Raw genomic sequence first — 22,174 nt, 5'->3', positions numbered from 1 at the left:
TAATCACATGCAGTTTGGGGCAAGTCATAGTCAAGTCAGCACACTGACAGCTATTGTTGCCTGTTGGGCTGCAGTTTGCCATGTTATGATTTCAGCATATTTTTAATGCTAAATGCAGTACCTGTGAGGGTTTCTGGACAATATTTGTCATTGTTTTGTTGTTAATTGATTTTCAATAATAAATATATACATACATTTGTATAAAGCAGCATATTTTCCCACTCCCATGTTGATAAGAGGATTAAATACTTGTCAAATCTCCCTTTAAGGTACATTTTGAACAGATAAAAAATGTGTGATTCATTTAAAATTAACTATAGACAATCATGCTATTAATGGCAATTAAATATTGTAATTGATGACAGCCCTACTTACAGCATATGTGGCCCGGATCTAGTCCAATCCGGCTCTTTAATCCAGTTCAGTCCACTCCAGTCCAGTCCAATCCAGCGATCCTCCTCGTGTCCGCGTCTTAGCTCCTCCCGTACTCCAACAGCCGTCTGCCCGTCTCGGCCGTCTCTCCAGCACCGTCCGAAACTGTGAAACAACAAGAGACCAGGACCAGTAGTGTGTTCTCCACTACTTTGCTATCACAACTCCAGATAAAAGCTATCCTGGTCTGTTTTGGTGTGTCCGCCACGTAAATGTACCAAAGGGTACTTACGTTTTTTGAGTGAATCTGCGTTGGCGGACACGGTCTGCTGCATGTAGTCTCACAGGACTCTCAGGTCACTGGGCTGGTAGGTAGTAGCAGGAGGGCTTTTCTGCTGCACTGCTGTCTCTGGACTGTCTCTGACTGAAGATCTCCTCCTCTGCTGCAAGCCGTTCTCTCCTTTTGTGTCCTCTCCACCTGTGCTGCATCCTGCTAATTGCAGGCTCTCCGCCACACCTGCCGCTCCTCTCCTAATCAGTGTCTTTGATTGGGGGTGTGGCTGTCCATGGGTCTCATTCCAGTTCATGACTTCTTAAAAACACTTCAATTTACGTATTAAAAGCAATCCAAACAACATGCAGGGATAAAACACACAATACAATAAAAACCATAAAACATGCAAAATAGAATAAAATCAACCATAAAACATGCAAAATAGAATAAAAACAACCATAAAATATAAATCATGCATAAGTCATTTTTGACCCTGTCACACATATCCCAGCCATGCACGTAAACTCAAATTCACAATAATATCTGCGACCTAAACTCTGTCATAGTTTGTTTAAACTTCATTTTGTCAACATAACAGTCCCCTTATAGTACATGTGCAAAACATATTTATGGCAATAGTCAGCAGCATCGTTCAAATCATTGTTCGTATGTTCAACGTACACCAGCTATGACATGGCTTTTGAATGTGAACAGGCTGAAATGTAATCATTTTGAACCCCCACATCTTCTATACATGTATGCATTTGGACCATTTCTATATTGAACGCTTGATCAAAGTGATGGATGTAATATCTTTCAACATCCTTCCTTTCAGCTTTGATGGATTTCGCATGCAGGGACGATCCTCTCCCTACAGCATGCTGAGTGAAACATCAGAGTCACCTTGATCACAGACAGTAAAAAGGACTTATGGCACCTGATGAAGATGGGTCTCTTTTAACCCTTCCTAGTCTACACAGCCACCTTAGAATCAAACATAAAATCACCCAGCTCTATGTCAGGGCAGCATCAATTCTTGCAAAGACCAATGTGTAGCACAGAAAGACAAAGAGAAAAGCTTTCGGCCGGATCAAAACCTCTAAAAAGAACATCCCTCCACAAAAGCAAGTTTGTCACTTAAAGGTCCCATATTATAAAAAAGTGAGATTTTCATGTTTTTATATTATAAAGCAGGTTTAAAGGGACTATTTGTAACTTTCAGAATTGCTTATTAACAGCGACACCTGTGGCCGTGAAATCAACGAAAGTCAGCGTCGAGCTCGCGCTTGCTCGCGCTTGCTCGCGCTTGCTCGCGCTTGCTCGCGCTTGCTCGCTCTAAATATACCTGAACGAGCATCGCTCAAAACAGTGAAGAGACACACGTCAGCTAAAACCACAATATCACTCTATATTTCAGCTGCTTGGCAGTAATGTTAGCTGACCAGACGAAGGTCTATCCATGAACATGATTTAGATCTGATCTTAGTGTTGGCTTTTACTGCCTCAGCGCAGGCTGATGCAGTGGGGTTCTGCAGCGTGTCTTCCTGCTCTCTCCGCCCGCAGCCGGAGAGAGCAGGGAGACACCGGCACCCGGTCGGTAATGAGACGGTAACGAGACGATAATGTTACTCGCTGAGGAGCTCCGTCACTTCACAAGACACGGGAAACCTCTGTTGGTCTGGAGGAGCTGCAGCATTTATTTCTGCACAAACGTCCACTGTGCATTCACTAGATATTCTCAGAGCTACTAACTCTTCTGCAGTGTGGAGTGAGCGCGCGTTCACGTCTAGAGGTGGAGCGAGCTGAGCGAGAACGCACGCTGTCTGAGTGAAGGCAGGCAGGCAGAGGAGGAGAGGCAGCGGCCACACGCGAACACGCATATGCGAGCGCGCATGTTTGGCGACCCGCTACATTTATACGCTTAAAAAGTTACAAACAGTCCCTTTAAGTCCCATATAAATACTGTGAAAGTATCAAAACGCTCAATCCACAGGGAAATACACACAGCCAGTATTCAAAAACTCTGCATTTGAAACAAGCTGTCAGGATTTATGTGCATTTGTGATGTCACAAATATACAATATTTAGACCCTTTACACAGATTTAAAGGTAAACATTCTAAATGTGTCCCAGTTTATTCCCGGTTGCAGTGTATGTGAATGTCATCAGCTGACAGGAAGTACACATGGACCCAAGCTGTTGCCTAGCAACGCAATTCTGTTGCAATTTCGTCGCAATTCCGTCGAAATGCGCTAACACGGAGCCTTTCAGACAGAGGGTAAATAAAGGCATATTCAGGCCGTCAGTATGAGGAAAATAAAGTTGTTTTTTTTAACATTACAGCATGTAAACATGTTCTAGAAACACAAAATACAAGTATGATCCTGAAAATGAGCATAATATAGGACCTTTAAGTAGATCTCAGATGAGGGATGACAGACAATATGTGAGATGTTGGTTTGGAGCCTGCATTAGTGGAACAGCATCAAAGTGCACGTCCTCCTTGACTTCAACATCTAGTGGTGGTTGTTATTTTGTAATCGGGGATGAGGTTAAAGTCAGAATGTTTCTAACATTACTAAACCCACAAAGTAATACTGTGTCATGAAATGAATAGTTTGGCATTTTGGGAAATGAAAAATAAAAATAGAACAGTTAGTGAGCTGTAGAGGTGCTGGTAGGTTTGCAGTTTGCAGGCTTCATGCTAAGTAAGCTAAGCTAACTAGCTGCTGGTTGTAGCATAATTGTCACAAAAGGTGAATACAGGCAACAGAGTAAGGACCCAATCACAGACGAGCATGATCAGTTCAGTGATATAATGAGGAAGTTGCAAAAACTTACAGAGTCACAAGGCAGGCAAGGGGGAAAAACAAGAAGGCAGTTCCAACAGGCAAAAAATCCAAAGTTTGAAGATGGGAAATTCAGAGTCCAAAAGATCAGGGAGAGGTCCAGAACCAGCCGGTTACAGATTCCAGGTGTAATAACCACATTTACATCAGTTATTTTGCATTTCTCTGTCATCTTAAATGTGTGGATCAGTGCAAATTATTGATAACATGCATAACTCTTATTCTGTTAAGGTGCATTGTGTATCTTGAAACGTTTTGTGCATTTGTAATACAAATCATTCAACTACATATACTATATATATCACTCTGTTCAGACAGTGGTTTAATGATTTAGAGTTGATGTATGTTTTCAAAATGTTTAAAGCAGGCAGGTTCAGTACTTTATTAACTTTAGGGAATTAATGACCTGGGAGGAGTTTAATTACCTGTTGAACTCTGGGTAATCCAGATAGAAAGCAGAGTTGTCATGTCTGCTTATTATAAGTGACTTTGGTTTTTTTTCCTGAAAAGTCGCTTACAAATATTGGGAGTTGCTTCTTTTGGGCTTGTTGCTTGTTTCTCTCGCAAGATCTGGCAACACTGATAGAAAGACGGAGAAGAAATGGCGCAGAGCAGAGAGACAAGCACGTGTGAGGGTCATGATACATCAGATAACATTTTCGTTGTGTTTTATACAGTATATTAGACTGGGAATGCGTTCTATGGGTACCCACGAGTCTCCCCTTTACACTTTATGATAATCACATGCAGTTTGGGGCAAGTCATAGTCAAGTCAACACACTGACACACTGACAGCTGTTGTTGCCTGTTGGGCTGCAGTTTGCCATGTTATGATTTGAGCATATTTTTTATGCTAAATGCAGTACCTGTGAGGGTTTCTGGACAAAACCTGGCTCCCTTCTATACACAACCGCCTTTTAGTGCATGTTTGTGCATGTCAGCATGCCCCTCTAGCTAGTTCACGGCCGCTGCTCTGCACTGCTCTCATATGGCGATTACCGCTGATACCCGACCTACAACAGCGTTGTGGAAGCCGTAGCACCGACCCTCCGGTTCTCCCCCAGGGAAACACTGTTAGCTCTGTCAGCACTGTTGCAGTTGTTTACACTGTTAGTGCTGTGTTAGCTGCTAGGGGCTAGCTCAGTTGTCGCCATGTTGAGAGCCGTGTGGAGGCAATAGAAATGCTCTGAATTTCGTATTGAGCACCTTTAAGCAGGACATGCACAAATCCACTCCTCCATTAAAGTTGCCATTGATAGACGACTTAAACTGAATAAAACTTTATCATATGCTGAGCATATACCGTCTTTTTATTTGTGTTGCTGGGAACGATAAGGATAGAGTGAATACACTGAAAAGAGAGAGCAGAAATAGACAGAAGACACAGGACACCGACTACGGCAGTAAACACAGTATAATGACGAGCATACCTTTATGAAATCTGGCTAGACTCATTACACAGAGCTAAAGAGAGAGAGAGCAACCAGACAGCTTACTGGAAATGAACTGCATTCCCAGCATTTTGCTTCGAGCATTAAGACACACGCACACAAAGAAACTTGCCTCCTCAGCACATACTTGGACAGCATGTCATGACACTGTCGGATATTGCTCTCTTTCTGTCACTCATTCTGCACCTCTGGCATCGAGAAGCTTCATAAATACACACAAACACATACAGTATAGCTACTGATTACCTGTACTGTATGTGTGTAGATGTAAATGGAAGCAGCCATATTAGAAAAAAACACTGTAATTTATTTGGTAATTATTACTGTTATTTTATATTTATTATACATGTAACACTCTGTGAGACAGAATTTATTGAGTGACATTTTAATGAAGATTCCAGACCCAGGAAGTAGCACGTTATTGATGAACCACCGATGCGTGGCGGTGAATGCTGTTGTGCAGCAGTGGCCTTGACCTCAGAGATGTGAGCTCAGCTTTGGTTGTTGTACAGCTCGCTTTGACTGGTGAGAAAGTCTGAAGATAATGTTTAATTGGAAACTGCTGTCACTCCGTCCACCCTCTTCTCAGGCCACGTTCACCTTTACATCTTTAAAGGTCCCATATTATAAAAAAGTGAGATTTTCATGTTTTTTTATTATAGAGCAGGCTTAAGTCCTATATAAATACCATGAAAGTATCGAAACACTCAATCCACAGGGAAATACACACAGCCCGTATTCACAAATTCTGCATTTGAAACAAGCTGTCAGGATTTCTGCCCATTTGTGATGTCACAAATATATAATATTTAAACCCTTTACACAGATTTAAACGTAAACATTCTAAATATGTCCCAGTTTATTTCTGGTTGCAGTGTATGTGAATGTCATCAGCTGACAAGAAGAACACATGGACCCAAGCTGTTGCCTAGCAACGCAATTCTGTTGCAATTCCGCCAAAATGCGCTAAAACGAAGCATTTCAGACAGAGCGTTTAAACCTTTAAAAGGGTCATGTGCTTGTTGCTGCACTAGCTGCTGGTTGCAGTGGCTACCAGGAGGAGTGGGATCCAGGAGGGGACCAGACCAAGGGAAGTCCATCATATTTAATTCTTCTTAGTTATACTTTTATGTCCTGGCTAGTTGTATAGATCATACTGTTTTATTGTGAAAAGGTTACAGGTATATTCAGGCAGACCAAAAGAGGAAAGTAACAGGGTTTTTTTAACATTACAGCATGTAAACATGTTTTAGTAGAAACACAAAATACAAGTATGAACCTGAAAATGAGCACGATATGGGACCTTTAACATGTCCAAAGTTTTCTGTCCTAACATTTACAGATCCAAAACACCAAAAAACTGTTACAAAAGCACATAAACGAATTCTCAATGCACACATCACATGAGCCACCAGTGTAATGCCAGATCATTATGACAATCATACTTGAGCATCATAAAAAAATCTATCTTTTCCTTTTCCACACTACAATTCCAGACCGGCATTTCAATTTAGAAATGAAATAGAATTGGAGCAAATATCATTTAAAAAAGTTATTTTTATAAAACAGTCACTATATCCTGACAGTAGTGCACGAGACAGATAATCTGAAAAAAATCATGTGCCTCTGTGTCCTCCGGTGTCCTCCGGTGCTCCTAACGGCATCTGCAAGATTTCACAGACTGGAGGAAAACAACCAGTCAGAGCTGATCTGGAGCCTTGCTGTCACTGAGCAGCTGTCAATCACTCGCAAACTCCGACCAAACAGTGAAACTAGGCAGCGCTGATCAAACATGAATCAATATTCTGTTACTGTTAGGGATGCACCGATACAACTTTTTTTCAGACCGAGTACAAGTACAAGTTCTTACATTTGGGTACTCGCCGATACCGAGTACCGATACGAGTACCGATAGGAGTACTTCTCTGTGCCAAAAGACCCTCGTTAACAGCCAGCTGGAGGGTGTGAGCGACACACGGCAGGTTGGGGAGTCCCGCAAACGAGGCGGTGCGCCGCGACCGGCTCTAGGTCGGCTTGGAAAGGCGGCTCTTGGCCGCAGCTTTACAGCACTCCCCGCCCGGAACTCGCCGCACAGTGGACAAAGGGCTCGCTGCGCCCTTTCCCCATCGGGGACGGTCCCCTGCTCTTAGTGCGCCCCAACCGCGTCGTGCCGCCGCATCGGGGCTCAGCCCACGTAAAAGTCTAGCGCACGCGTGAGTCAGAGGGTGCAAGCAAAACCCCGTGGCGCGATGAAAGTGCTGGCCGGTGCGTGCCAGCAGAGGTGGGATCCCGGCCCAGCGGGGTCGGGCGCACCACCGTAAAGTGGTATCGGTGCCGTTGTATCAGAGCCGTTTTGAGAGTACAAGTACGATTACATGAGCACAGTATCGGACCCGATACCCGATCCTGGTATCGGTATTGGTGCATCCCTAGTTACTGTAATGCCTATTTTTCAAATGTTTTCAGAAACATCTTGTAGTGTACTGTTTAGCTATAAAATTAGAAAGTTTGTGACCCGGCAGCCATGTTGAGATCTATGAGGAAATGCCAGTTACCGCATGCACAGCCAATAGGAACGCTCTCTCTCTGAAATTACCTGTGATCGGCCAAAGTCTCCCGTCAAAGGCTAGATGTTCTAAAGCCTGAAAACAGAGCCATGAGGAGGAGCAGAGGTCTAGTTTTCTTTCAGAACACTTGAATTACAATATGCTGAAAGGTTATTATGGGATTTTTGCCCAATGATGCCAAAAACATTCTGCCTACTGAAGTTATAATATAACATTTTTTATGGTAAAAAATGCCAGCTAAAGCTGAAAAAGCTTCAAATGTTGCTGCAATTGTATTCAGAGGGACTTGGCTTAGTCGTGTTACATTCATTTAACTTCACGTGAGTGTTGCTTGATTGTGATAAATGAGTTGATGGTAAACCTTGTCGCAGAAGCCAACACTGCAGTTCTGCCAGGCAGCTTTGAGACGTGAATGTGTAGTGTGTGTGTGTGTGTGTGTGTGTGTGTGTTTCATCATCCTTTTCCTCTGCAACCTCCACATCCCTGCTGTGAAGAATAGACATGTTGAATAGAATGATGACACCTTCAGATGAATAACCACAGAAGTGCTTTTTGTGTGTGTGTGTGTGCGTGTGCGTGTGCGTGTGCGTGTGCGTGTGCGTGCGTGCGTGTGTGGAGGAGACAGTGTACAGCTGGTGAAGATCAGCAGCAGCAGTGTGAACATTATACATCACATGAAAGTACAAACTCTACAGTTTTAATCCATAGATGCACACAGTGTCCACATAATAAGAAGAGAAATAACACTTAACTGAAGGCTTCAAGTACACCATGTCTCTAAAAACAATTCAGCATGTTAAATGTCAGCACTCGGGCTTTCAAAGTTAACGCAATAATAACGCATTAACTCAAATTAATTTTAACGCTACTAATTTATTTAACCCATGAACACAACTTGGGATTTTTAGGTTGTAGCCGGCTCAGTTTTAAAGCTAGAGTGAAGATACTGGTATCGCATTAAAACCTGAGGAATCCATTGGTACCATGTCATACTAGCTGGTCATGAAGGAGGTTAAATAACGCTCCAAACTTACGCTAAAATTTGGCGAGGAAAAACTGGCATAACCATTTTCAAAGAGGTCCCTTGACCTTCGACCTCCAGATATGTGAATGTAAATGGGTTCTATGGGTACCCACGAGTCTCCCCTTTACAGACATGCCCACTTTATGATAATCACATGCAGTTTGGGGCAAGTCATAGTCAAGTCCGCACACTGACACACTGACAGCTGTTGTTGCCTGTTGGGCTGCAGTTTGTCATGTTATGATTTGAGCATATTGTTTTATGCTAAATGCAGTACCTGTGAGGGTTTCTGGACAATATCTGTCATTGTTTTATGTTGTTAATTGATTTCCAATAATAAATATATACATACATTTGCATATAGCAGCATATTTGCCCACTCCCATGTTGATAAGAGGATTAAATACTTGACAAATCATTACATTTTGAAATGTGCACTTAATTTGTGATTCAATATTTTAATCAATTGACCGCCCTAGTCTGCACACACTCATGTCTCAGTGTTTCAAACCTTGTCTATCTGCACTGTAGAATGGACATTTCACCAAAACAGGAAACACATGCTCAAATTCATCCATTCTGCAAGCTGCAACTGAACTAAATCGCGGCAAATGTTCATATGGATTAGGGATGCTCATTTTGAACATTTTTCCTAACCGATAACCGACCCTCATTAACCGATTATTAACCGTTAACCGACAAGATTTGTGCCTCGCCTGCAGCGGTGTACCAGCTGCAGGAGCACAACAGATATTGGTTGACGGGAGTCTCCAGTTCACCGTCCGGGAGCGTTAACTTAGCAGCTACGATGCTGCGTGTAGTGTCGCGGACATGCAGCCACTTTCCCAGTAAAAGTCTCCACCACACATTTAGTTTAGTTTAGCAGGTTGTCAGCTGTGGGTCTGCCCGGATTAACTTTAGCGAGTGGCCAACAAACAGTGTCTGTATTTGTGCTACGTTAGCAGCTCTAGCATTGCCGGAGGCTTCGTGCTCGCCGCCACACACGTAGTCTGATTAACTTTAGTGAGTTTCCAACAGACCGTGTGTGTGTGTTGGCGGTGAGTGTGAGGTTGTTGGTGTTGTTCTAGCTGTGAACGTAGTTGTAGCAGTGTGTGGACAGTTTATTTGTTGGTGAATAAATGCTACGAAACTACATCTCCTCCGCTCCGCTCAAGCGAGGCAGAGACCAGACTTCCTGTATCCTGCAACTCCGGCTCTGCCTCTTAAGGTGGGCTGTTAAGGTGGACCAGCTTTTCTCCTTAAAGTGAGGAGCCGCTCCTCTGAGCCGCTCAGCTTTTTAACAAATTATAGATATTTCTTTTAAACGTTTTAAACGATAGCGTTAATCGGTTAAAATGCTTAATGTCGGTTAACGGTTAAACGGTTAATTATTGACATCCGTAATATGGATGAAGTGTAATGTGATGGTACCTGTGGGCTAGCTGATCTATTGCACCTCATCAGGAATGTAACTACACATCGGGAGAACGGGGTAGTCAAGTAAATTTTATTTATATAGCCCAATATCACAAATTACAAATTTGCCCCAAATGCTTTTGAGGTTGTTGAGAGAGGGATGTCGCACAAAATGCTAAGCATAATGGACAACACTTCACATCCCCTGCACGATCTATTGGTCAGAGTCTTTTTAGTGGGTGGCTCCTTCAACTCAGCTGTAATAAGGGCCGCTACAGTACAGTGTATAGCCCACAGCTATATCAATATACAATGACTCTCCTCTGTGCCGGGAGAGGGAGAGGGAGAGGGTGACTTTGCTACTCTGAGTAGCAATGCACAAGGCGCATTTTTCTTCAGTTTGCACAACGTATATTTTACTTTCAATTTACACAACAGAGATATATCTTTAATTCTATTTTATTGTATTTTTTTATATCTTTTATTTTGTGTAAAGTAGTTGGTATGTACATTTACATAGAGATTTGTAAATAAATTTTTTTTGTACCTATACCTTGTCTCTTTTTGTGTGAGTGACGCATGTTTTTTGTGATCTATCTATCTATCTATCTATCTATCGATCTATAATTTGTTAAAGGTCCCATATCATGCTCATTTTCAGGTTCATACTTGTGTTTTGTGTTTCTAAGAGAACATGTTTACATGCTTTAATGTTGAAAAAAACCTTCCTCATACTATCTGCCTGAATATACCTGTATTCACCCTCTGTCTGAAACGCTCCGTTTTAGTGCATTTCAACAGAATGGCAACGGGATTGCGTTGCTAGACAACAGCTTGGGTCCATGTTTACTTCCTGTCAGCTGATGTTATTTACATACACTGCAACAAGAAACAAACTGGGACACATTTAGAATGTTTATGTTTAAAACCGTGTAATGGTCTAAATATTGTATATTTGTGACATCACAAATGGACAGAAAATCTTACAGCTTCAAAGACACAATTTCTGAATACGGGCTGTGTTTATTAGTCCGTATATTGAGCATTTTGATAGTTTAACAGTATTTATATATCACTTAAACCTGCTGTAAAAGACTTGAAAATCTCACTTTTTACAATATGGGACCTTTAAAAATCAAGTTGCAGAAAGACTCTTGCCCTTTTCAGTAACACACATTTAGCGAAGCCATCTCCACTGCCAACCTTGTCATTGCTGCTCTCTGTCACAATTAGGGACATCATGGTACCAGAAATCTAGTAGTCGATACCAATACCAGTGAATTTCCATGATTCTCGATACAAATTCGATACCACGGTAAAAAAAACAAAAAAAACAATAAATCCCATGTGATGTGTACACGTGTCTATATATATCCTCAGATATCAAGCAGTAGTTTAAATTCACTGACATGGTGACATTTCATTGGGTATAGGCTACCAGAGGTGGGACCAAGTCATTGTTTTGCAAGTCACAAGTAAGTCTCAAGTCTGTGACTCAAGTCCCAACTCAGGTCTCGAGTCCTAAACAAGCCATATGAGCTCTTCATCAAATGTAACGTAATTTTAACAGCAGAGTAACTGGATCCATCTGGTGCTCAGTAACGTAACGTTAGTTCTTCATGGTCTCCTGAAACCTGATTGCATGCTGTTGGATTGGTTCAAACTAAGTCGATCTGGTGTGTAAGATAATCAAATGCAAGTCCCAATAACATTCACCGGAAATACAGAGTCCAGAGTTTAATAAAAAAACACTTTTCAGAGATTTAACAATAAGCAACAAAAGATAGAAATTCAGTTTGTTCAGTTCAGTTTTTTCCACACGAGTGAATCCTCTTCTCGAACATAAAGGATCTCTGCATCTCTGTATCTCACTGCTGCATGGCGCTGTTGTGTGTGTGTCAAATTCCGACACAGAGAGCAGAGGACAGAAGCAGCCGCATTTGGCGCTTAGTGCGTTAATTTCAGACCCTGCAGGCATCGTACGGTACCGTCGGTACTGTAGAAAATGAGTACCGTCAGGTTTTTAGAATTTTGGCATCGACTTGGTACCGAAGTATCAGTTCTCATGACATCCCTAGTCACAATGAATGAAACAACATACTGTAAATGCGGCAATTGCACAGCAATAGTTTCTTATTGAATCATGAATCATGAATTAGCTACATAGAAGTCACCTTGCTCAGCCAACTGTAACTCTACTGTATAATTAATCATTGTTTTGTGGAGCAACAACAAGGGTCTCGAGCCCGAGTCAAACCAAAGATACTGCAGCACACGGTACACAGTACAGTATATGTACACTGTGGCAGTGGATTACAACCACACCTTTATCAAAAATAGCAAGATGTCTTGTAGCTTTAAAGCAGTTCTGTTTAGATTACTGTTGTTACAGCTGCTTTTCATAAGATAAATGTCTCCTTACGTGACTACTGAACGATGTACAAAGAAGAGCTTATGAAGAAGCTATTGTTCTCTGATACAGATGGGCTGATACCAAAATATGACATCTACTGCTGCAACCCTTTTGGACGGATGAAAGGATTTCTCCATCAAAAGACGGTTGTAGTTGTGCTAGAAACATCTTACCGTGACATCACATCATTTATGTTTGGCTCACTATCCACAGGATTAGTGCTTCAGAGTGGATTTTCTTTAAACTCTTATACTGCATATTCACTTCAGGCTCAGGCACAGTACATGCAGTATATGGCTGCTGCACTGAAAATACACACACACACAAATATATGGAGATGGTGGTTGTTAGTGACACCTCTTCGTGGGTAATTTTGAATCACCCTCACACCACAAAACTCATCAACAGTTCATGAACTGTTTCCACACCTATCAACAAGGTGAGGAAAGATCCAAACAAAACTCTAAATTCTTATTGTGGCTGTAATCCCACATGCATGTGTGTGTGTCCATGCATACATACAACACTTCCAGATGTACCGTGTGCATGCTGTCGCCGTGTGAGCGATTAGTTGTTGACAGGTGTCCAGCAGCTGAGTGTGAACCATCTGCTTGTCCTTGCAGGATGAGCCAAAAACAGGACAACGTGTGGTTTTGTTTCACTCAGGGCAGTTTGCTCATCACAAATGTGATTAAAGCGTGGATGGATGCAGCAAAGAGGGGGAAATGGTAGGGGTGTGACCATTCACTCAGCTCAGTCACGATCAGTCCTTCCTCCTGTCCTCTGTCCTCCATCAGTCAGTATCAGTCCTTCCTCCTGTCCTCTCTCCTCCATCAGTCAGTAGCAATCCTTCCTCCTGTCCTCTGTCCTCTATCAGTCAGTATCAGTCCTTCCTCCTGTCCTTTCTCCTCTATCAGTCAGTAACAGTCCTTCCTCCTGTCCTCTATCAGTCAGTATCAGTCCTTCCTCCTGTCCTCTCTCCTCTATCAGTCAGTAACAGTCCTTCCTCCTGTCCTCTATCAGTCAGTATCAGTCCTTCCTCCTGTCCTCTCTCCTCTATCAGTCAGTAACAGTCCTTCCTCCTGTCCTCTATCAGTCAGTATCAGTCCTTCCTCCTGTCCTCTGTCCTCTATCAGTCAGTATCAGTCCTTCCTCCTGTCCTCTGTCCTCCATCAGTCAGTGTCAGTCCTTCCTCCTGTCCTCTGTCCTCCATCAGTCAGTATCAGTCCTTCCTCCTGTCCTCTCTCCTCCATCAGTCAGTAGCAATCCTTCCTCCTGTCCTCTGTCCTCTATCAGTCAGTATCAGTCCTTCCTCCTGTCCTTTCTCCTCTATCAGTCAGTAACAGTCCTTCCTCCTGTCCTCTATCAGTCAGTATCAGTCCTTCCTCCTGTCCTCTCTCCTCTATCAGTCAGTAACAGTCCTTCCTCCTGTCCTCTATCAGTCAGTATCAGTCCTTCCTCCTGTCCTCTCTCCTCTATCAGTCAGTAACAGTCCTTCCTCCTGTCCTCTATCAGTCAGTATCAGTCCTTCCTCCTGTCCTCTGTCCTCTATCAGTCAGTATCAGTCCTTCCTCCTGTCCTCTGTCCTCCATCAGTCAGTGTCAGTCCTTCCTCCTGTCCTCTGTCCTCTATCAGTCAGTATCAGTCCTTCCTCCTGTCCTCTGTCCTCTATCAGTCAGTATCAGTCCTTCCTCCTGTCCTCTGTCCTCTATCAGTCAGTATCAGTCCTTCCTCCTGTCCTCTGTCCTCTATCAGTCAGTATCAGTCCTTCCTCCTGTCCTCTGTCCTCTATCAGTCAGTATCAGTCCTTCCTCCTGTCCTCTGTCCTCCATCAGTCAGTGTCAGTCCTTCCTCCTGTCCTCTGTCCTCCATCAGTCAGTATCAGTCCTTCCTCCTGTCCTCTGTCCTCCATCAGTCAGTATCAGTCCTTCCTCCTGTCCTCTGTCCTCTATGAGTCATTATCAGTCCTTCCTCCTGTCCTCTCTCCTCCTCCATCAATTAGTATCAGTCCTTCCTCCTGTCCTCTGTCCTCCATCAGTCAGTATCAGTCATTCCTCCTGTCCTCTGTTGATGTCACTCACTGGGGGGTGGGCTTTGTCTCAGCCAGCTGATCAGTCTACCAGTCAGATACATGACAAACTAACCTCAACAGTCTGACTACACAGCCTACTGCCAGCTGTAGTTTCAGTCTTGTGTATCCGAGGGTTACGTTGCTCCTATACTTTATGAAGATAATAAATGAATAACACGGAGGCTCCGTAGTCTGCAGCCTCGTCAATAACAGCACGTCACCGCTTCACGTCTTCTGTCCCTCCCTTCACTATAAACTCCTTGGACACATTCACTGAAACATGGCTTACTAGAGGAACTAAAGTCATTCACAACTCAACTAAATCACTTACACGTGTTTACTGTTAGCTGTTAGCCGCCGAGCTAACGCGCTCTGCTTGTTTAGTACGTTTAGTAGTCTCATATAGCCACTTGTTAACAACCACCTTTTTCAAGACACATATAGGCTTCAAAATTCACGAGTGGGCTATTTATTGACGTATTTTATGTCAAAGAACAAAACATTAAAATCTCTAAAAGCTTGTTTTAACCACAGACCTTATTTCACACATTTAACTAAGAACCCATTCAAAAAAAACATTGACTTCATGATGAGAGAACCGGAAGTGCTAAAATGATAACTCGTTTCCAGGTGTTAGGACTCATTCCTGTAGCACTCTATAGTAACTAGTAGGATGCTTAGTATCGGAGTAAAAGTACACATTTTATTTAGGAAATGTAGTGGAGTAAAAGTGAAAGTTGACAGAAGTATAAAAACTCCAGTAAACTACAGATAGGCTAGACCTAAAAATACTTAAGTACTGTAAGGAAGTATTATTACTTCCTTACATGACACCACTGTTACTACGTTTGTAAAGTGAAAGTGAAACTTAATCTTGTGAACACAAAGACACGGTTTCACACTGGACACGAACAGCTTTCTCCTGGATGAAAGCCCTGGGTTTCTTGGACCCATTCACCAGTCCTCCCCCTGTCTTAGAATGAGAACAGGCTGGCTATATGTAAATCCATAAAGGTCCCATATTGTAAAAAGTAAGATTTTCATGTCTTTGATATTATAAGGTAGGTTTAAGTTCTGTATAAATACTGAAAAACTATCAAAACGCTCAATAGTCCGTATTCAGAAATCATTCGTTTGAAACAAGCCGTTAGGATTTCTGTGCATTTGTGATGTCACAAATGTACAATATTTAAATCATTACACGGTTTTAAACATCAACATTCTAAATGTGTCCCAGTTTATTTCCTGTTGCAATGTGTGTAAATAACATCAGCTGACAGGAAGTAAACATGGACCCAAACTGTTGCCTAGCAACGGAATTGCAACGGAATTGCGTTGCTAGGCACTAAAACGGAGCGTTTCAGGCAGAGCGTTTCAGGCAGAGGGTAAATACAGGTATATTCAGGCAGACAGTATGAGGAAAATAATTTTTTTTTTAACATTACAGCATGTAAACATGTTCTAGTAGAAACACAAAATACAAGTATGAACCTGAAAATGAGCATAATATGGGACCTTTAAGTCACCAGCAGTGAACAAACACATCAATTAAAAAAGGTTCTTGGAGCAACCTCAGCTTCAAAGTTTATCCAGTCTGACAATGTGATGAAAAACACGCTGAAGAGCACTAGCTCAATGCTGGATGGTTATTAAATCTCCTGCGCACCAGTTTTGGCTGCTATGACTCAGTGTTTGATCTTCATTCAGTCCTGACCCAATCAGTGTCACGCTACACTCTCCATCCAATGACAAAAGCCTCTTCTCATCCTCTTTTTCTTCTTCTTTCCTTTTCTCTTCTCCACAAACATCTGTGTGCATGGATGGAAACTGGCTGCGCTAAAAACAAGACTGTGTCTTCAAATGCCAGCATCCTGTCACCAGGCTTGTGGCGATCTTGTGCTGTACCTCCTAGCATCCATGCGACATCTGCAGCACTCCGAGCACTTATAAGACAAATTAGACCGGCATATGTTGCTCATAGTTTGTTGGTGTGATGTAAACTTCTCTTCCCCTCTGAGCAGCATGGCTCCTTGTTCTCACCATGCCTTGGCAAAGAGGAAAACGCTCAGAAGATGATAATTGCGCCGCTGACACTTTTCTCAAGCAGCACTGTGAAGAAACTCATCTTGCTTCTCCGTAGGCGCACTCAAGAGTTCCTTGAATGTGCTTCCAAAAGCCATAGGGGGCCAATTTTAGTTTCCTTCTGCTTTGCTTCAGCACGCTATATGGTGACACAGCAGCACAACAGACACAAGAAAAATAGAGTTAATTATAATGTCTGTTCTCAAAATGCCGAGGCTTCAAAACGGCAGTCCACAAACCAGTGGGTGACGTCACGGTGACTACGTCCAATTCTTATATACAGTCTGTGATAGCAAAGGGCACTTAAAACAACTTCTGGCAGAGAGAAGGCCTCTGTTTAAAAGTTCTCTGTTCCTCTGATCTGAGGATACAAACATCCCCCTCTCTGGCCTGGCCTTCACTTCTGTCTGCGTGTGAGACAGTAATGACTGTGTATTTGTTTTGTCTGTGAGTGTGGTACCGTGCCATCTACATTGCACAGCCTGTTTCAGATGGACTCTGAGGAGCTTTTTAAAACAGCCGTCGAGCAACCTCACTAAGTCGCGTCATTTATGTCTCTCTTTTCTTTGCAACGTTCTCAAGGCTATCTTTGCTTCTTCTGATAGAAGAATTTTCTAGCATATGCCGCTGTAATCAATTGTAACTGTAAATAGCCAGAATGCCTCTTGAAAGCTAACCTGACCCTGTCAGATGGTTTGTTTCACAGAACCATCTGAGAAGCCGTCATTGGAAACGGTTTGGAAAAGGGCAGGCACTTTAAAAAAATACTTGGAGGAACCAACTGTCAATCAAACTAACGAAAACGAGACTAACTGAAAGCAAGAACATCATCGTACGTAGACGTTCAGTGCCGTATTTTGCTTTACTTGAAGAAATTAAGAAATACTCACCAGTTTTAATATAACTAATGAGGGATGCACTGATACCAGTATCGGGTATCGGGTCCGATACTGTGCTCATGTACTCGTACTCACAAAACAGCTCCGATACCACGGCACCGATACCACTTTACAGCAGCGTGACGTTAACCTCTCGTCACCATCTTTCGGGTCCTCACGCTCCACCTCCCTGATGGTGCGGGCGAGACGGGCCGGTGGTGCACCCGACCCCGCTGGGCCGGGATCACACCTCAGCCGGCGCATGCCGGCCCTCACTTTCATTGCGCCACGGGGTTTTGCTTGCACTGGGCGTGGGTTAGACTCCTTGGCCCGTGTTTCAAGACGGGACGGCTGGGTTGCCGACAATGCCACAGACCTATGGCGCCTTTTACGTGGGCCATGGCACGCCACGGTTTAGGCTCACTGAGGACAGTCCGCCCCGTCAACAGTCGCACAGGGAGCAGGGAGCCCCGTCACGCCGTGGCGAGGTCCGGGCGGGGAGCGCCGTAAAGCTGCGGCCGCGAGCCACCTTCGCCCCGAGCCTTTCCAAGCCGACATAGAGCCGCCATTGTCTTTAGGAGCTGCCATTGTTGTTTAGAACGAACATTCGCCTCTCCATGTCGTCTCACGCTATCGTCTAACCGGGTTTCACACACCTCAGTCACGGCCGTAGTTGCAGTAGCTCCTCACAGGACGCCGATTGGTCCGTTTGTCTGGCGAGCCAAAGACTTCATTACTTGAAGTCTGACAAAATTGATTTTGTATGAGAACATTTGATCCTGCGGTTCTTGCGTGATCTCGTGACATCGTGAGAATCCAGCTGCCGTGCAAGGTTACTTGAAAGCACTGACACATAAAAAAGAGCACAAAAGTTTGTTTAGTTTAGAAAAGGAGCCAAGTGGGATTCATATGTCTGCCACCACCCCTCAATACAAATGACAAGCTGGTAGCCCAGTTACTGCGATCAAGGCACACTACATCCTGTAACTGTAGGTGTATTGATCCCTAGCTGTGCTCCAGTGTCAGGTAACACCTTCCCTAGTGCACACTTTGAGTCTGACCTCTTTATATATATCTGCCATGATGCACACACACATCTGACCACACGTGAACGCAGCAGCTGGTATTCAAACGCTGGAAATATGAGAAGCATGCAGTGCTTCATTCTCCTGCAGGTAGACCTTCATCTGTACTTGCTTTCATTGCGGTACGCCCAGTATATGGTCCGGCAGATGATTGACAGATTTGATTTAACCTCCATTTACCCTGTGAGTGTTTGCTGAGTATGCTTTTGTTAAGTGCCTGGGGCTCATTGATGCTCAGAGGTAGAGATGAATGTTTCATTTTTTTCCCCTTCACCTATATTTTTCCAATCAAACCAGTTGCCTTATGGTCAGGAGGTCATGCCTTCATGCTGTTTGCAACCGGCTATGAGACGCACAGTGGATTGAGAATGAACGAGTTGTGGCTGCTCATAGGAATTAGGCATAATATTTCCACCCACCAGTGCTGCCAGGAAATAGAAAACACTGTTCCCATGTCAGACATCAGCTCAGACAGATGGTTGTGAGGATGAGAGTGTGAAGCTGCCAGTGTCTCTGCGGTCTACTGGGGATACTCCGTCGTAGCAATAACATAACCAGGCCTTTGTGTTTGTGCAGCTCTCGGAGGTCGATGGTATACGATATGAGATTAGTCTCTGAGGATAATGAGTGGAAGTCTAGCTGACTATGCTAATGATCTGCCGTGTTCAAGGATAATTAGCTGTGGCTCTTCTAGCAGGTTCCAAAGGGATCAGCAGACATTTGTTATTGTTTTACAAATAGTTGATCTAATATACATATTGAAAGCATGAGTGAGGCTGCAATAGATACACCTAGTCAGGGTCTGGAATTAACTTTCTTCACTTCCTGCCACTGTGGCAGACAAGTATTTTTGTTTGTCTGACACTTTTGAAATCCATGCGCTACATGAAGGAATAACATTTTAGATCTGATGGCATTCAATGTTCGATATATTTTACACAAAAAACATTATATACATTGTAAATTACAGTGTTCGAATTACACCGTAGCTTCCGGGGGAGCCCTATTTGTGTAGGGAGGGAGGTTACTGTACACAGTACTGTACTTTTTTATTGTCCTCTATAGTGGTTATTTGCATAAAAACACACAATTTAAATGATTATGATTATTTAAATATTTGTTTTATTAAAAAAAAAAATTGTGATGAAGTTAAACAGGTCCCAATTCCCTCCCTAATATCTATTCTATATTGATGTGAAAACATCTCCAACAAACAACTCGATTTATTCAAGTTTCTCACCAAAAACTTAATTTTACAAAATTATATTTGAACGCATCATGATAACGTTGTAATTTACCTTCACCCCAATGGTCATTTTGCTTAGCAGACCATGAACGCCTCATAATAAAAACTCAATGGCACCTCAGTTAACGTTAGTAGCTCCGTTATTTATCCAATCAGGACTGTGCTGCCCACTAGCTGCTAACAGCTAACGTTACTAACTCTCCTCCTGCTGATTTCAGCACGGATTTGTTGTTCACAGTGTCGCATAATCAGGGGAAAAATAAGTGTGTCGACAGTCAAGGAGACATGAGATGCCAAGAAAGCGGACGACTACAGTTCTCTATTCCATCACTAGCATATTCCCTGCCTGCCAAAGTGGCGGATGTCCTGATGATTTCACCTGCCACTGCCAACAATTTAGCCGCATTTGGCGGGTGGTGGGTGCTAATTTCAGACCCTGCACCTAGTGTACTGTGATACTGACCTCCTGTCCAGAGTTGATGAAAATGTCCATCCATCCATTATCTGTAACCGCTTATCCTGTTCAGGGTTGCTGAGGGGGGCTGGAGCCGATCCCAGCTGACATTGGTGGGGTACACCCTGGACAGGTCTCCAGACTATCACAGAGCTGACACACAGAGACAGACAACCATTCACACTCACATTCACACCTACGGGACATTTAGAGTCAACAATTAACCTGCATGTCTTTGGACTGTGGGAGGAAGCTGGAGAACCCGGAGAAAACCTACGCTAACATGGGGAGAACATACAAACTCCACACATTTGAACCTGCGACCCTCTTGCTGTGAGGCAACAGTGCTAACCACTGCACCACCATTGATAAAAATGTAATATAATTATTATAATTATAATTATTATAATATAATTATATAATTATAACAGCAAATTGTAATATAATTAAATAAATACTACATAATTATATGATAATGATACATTGTTTACATTCTTAAAATAGGAACAAGAGCAGGGGTCTCCAACCTTTTTATCTTCACATCCTCATTGCCCGTATAGAACACGCTGGCCCTTACTTCCATCTCAACCATATGGGAGCATTTGGACTTTATCCAAATATCTAATGTTAAAGTTTGTTTCTATCGGTGGCTTTGTTTTCTTATTTGCCATCTTTCTTCTCTGTCTCTCTCCCGGCACTCTACTCTCTTTCCTCTCCTCATTCCTGCCTCATGTTCTTTATGAAACCCTGAACTTGCAAGGTCATACGTGGACCCTTACATGTTTGTGTTGAATTCGCTTCTATATCATGTTATGACCTGCTGAGCTGTGCATTAAATCAGGAGTTGTGTCAGCTAGACCAGCCAGCTAATGGAAGCCAAGGTTGGGGCACTTTGGCCTCGTTTTTACAGTAGTGATGAAAAGTAGAAAACACACCTTGCAAATCAATGTTGCTCTCTTCCTCTCTCTCTTGCAGTCTCAGCAGAAGTGCATCATGATCTTTGCCTTGGTGTGCTGCTTCGCCGTACTGATGGCGTTGATTTTTTCAGCTGTGGACATTTGGGGCGAAGATGAAGACGGGATCACAGAGGACAACTGTAGCAGGGACTGCAGGTGAGAGCAGCACAACCACAAACGCACACTTCAGTTTCAGTGGTGCCCAACATTTACGGCTTGCAACACCTCATCACAAATTATAAATCATGATCAGTTTTTGTTTTTTTTGCTGATTCGAAATGATCAAAACCTAGTGCAGTGCCTGTTGAAAACATGCCTGTTCAGAACGGGCTAAAGGCTTGGCCTGTGGCGTTGCTGCTTCATACAAACAACTTCACACTCAACACTGCGCTTCCTTTGATCTGGAGTAATACACCTGCCATAATAGCTGCGTCACAGACCCAAGTCGCGGCTACTCACAGTCAGAAACACCGGTGAAATAGGCTTCACGGGAAAAAACACCAGGGGCTTACTTTACCGATAGGCAAGGTATAGGCAACTGCCTACAAACAGCTATGGATTTATTTTGATGTTTAGATATGAAAAATATACTATTGTAACTCATTGTACCCCCAAATAACTTACAAAGGCCCCAAAATATGCAACTCAACTGTACACTACTTACCGTGTACTTGTACTTCAGAAGAAGTATTTCAGGAAACCAGGGTCCAAGTTGAAAAGTTATCCTTTAATAAAAGCTGTTAATTTGTCACTTAATTACCTTTTAATATGTTTTCATGTGAGAAAGTAACCATTTAGATTCCCAGTATGTGCTCCGTTTATCCAAATATCGTATATATTTGGAAATCTTTCTGGGGAAATTTGCCAGGGAAGTGAAGAAAAGTTTGGTTGTAACATTATCCAGCCTCGATGTGTAGCGTACTGCGTTATCATGGATATATCCAAGTCTTACTCACGGAGGGAAACACACCCACAGCTTACTCACGGTCACACCGGTGAAATACACTCCGGTTCCATTCTGTGTCCAGTTGGCTAT

The 22,174-nt window shown here is 43.0% G+C and overlaps 1 protein-coding gene across 1 annotated transcript in view; it reads left to right on the top strand.

The window, feature by feature from the left end:
• Positions 1–22,174, top strand: part of LOC141773447 (inactive phospholipase D5) — a 94,022-nt gene that overhangs the window by 31,913 nt on the left and 39,935 nt on the right. Inside the window, exon 2 of the mRNA XM_074645289.1 lies at positions 21,158–21,294. Within this exon, the coding sequence (XP_074501390.1) occupies positions 21,158–21,294 (137 nt within the window). The remainder of the gene's footprint in view (positions 1–21,157; positions 21,295–22,174) is intronic.

The sequence above is a fragment of the Sebastes fasciatus genome, chromosome 9 (assembly GCF_043250625.1).
Source record: "Sebastes fasciatus isolate fSebFas1 chromosome 9, fSebFas1.pri, whole genome shotgun sequence".
In the NCBI taxonomy this organism is placed as follows: Eukaryota; Metazoa; Chordata; class Actinopteri; order Perciformes; family Sebastidae; genus Sebastes; species Sebastes fasciatus.
This window is presented reverse-complemented; position numbering and strand designations above follow the sequence as displayed.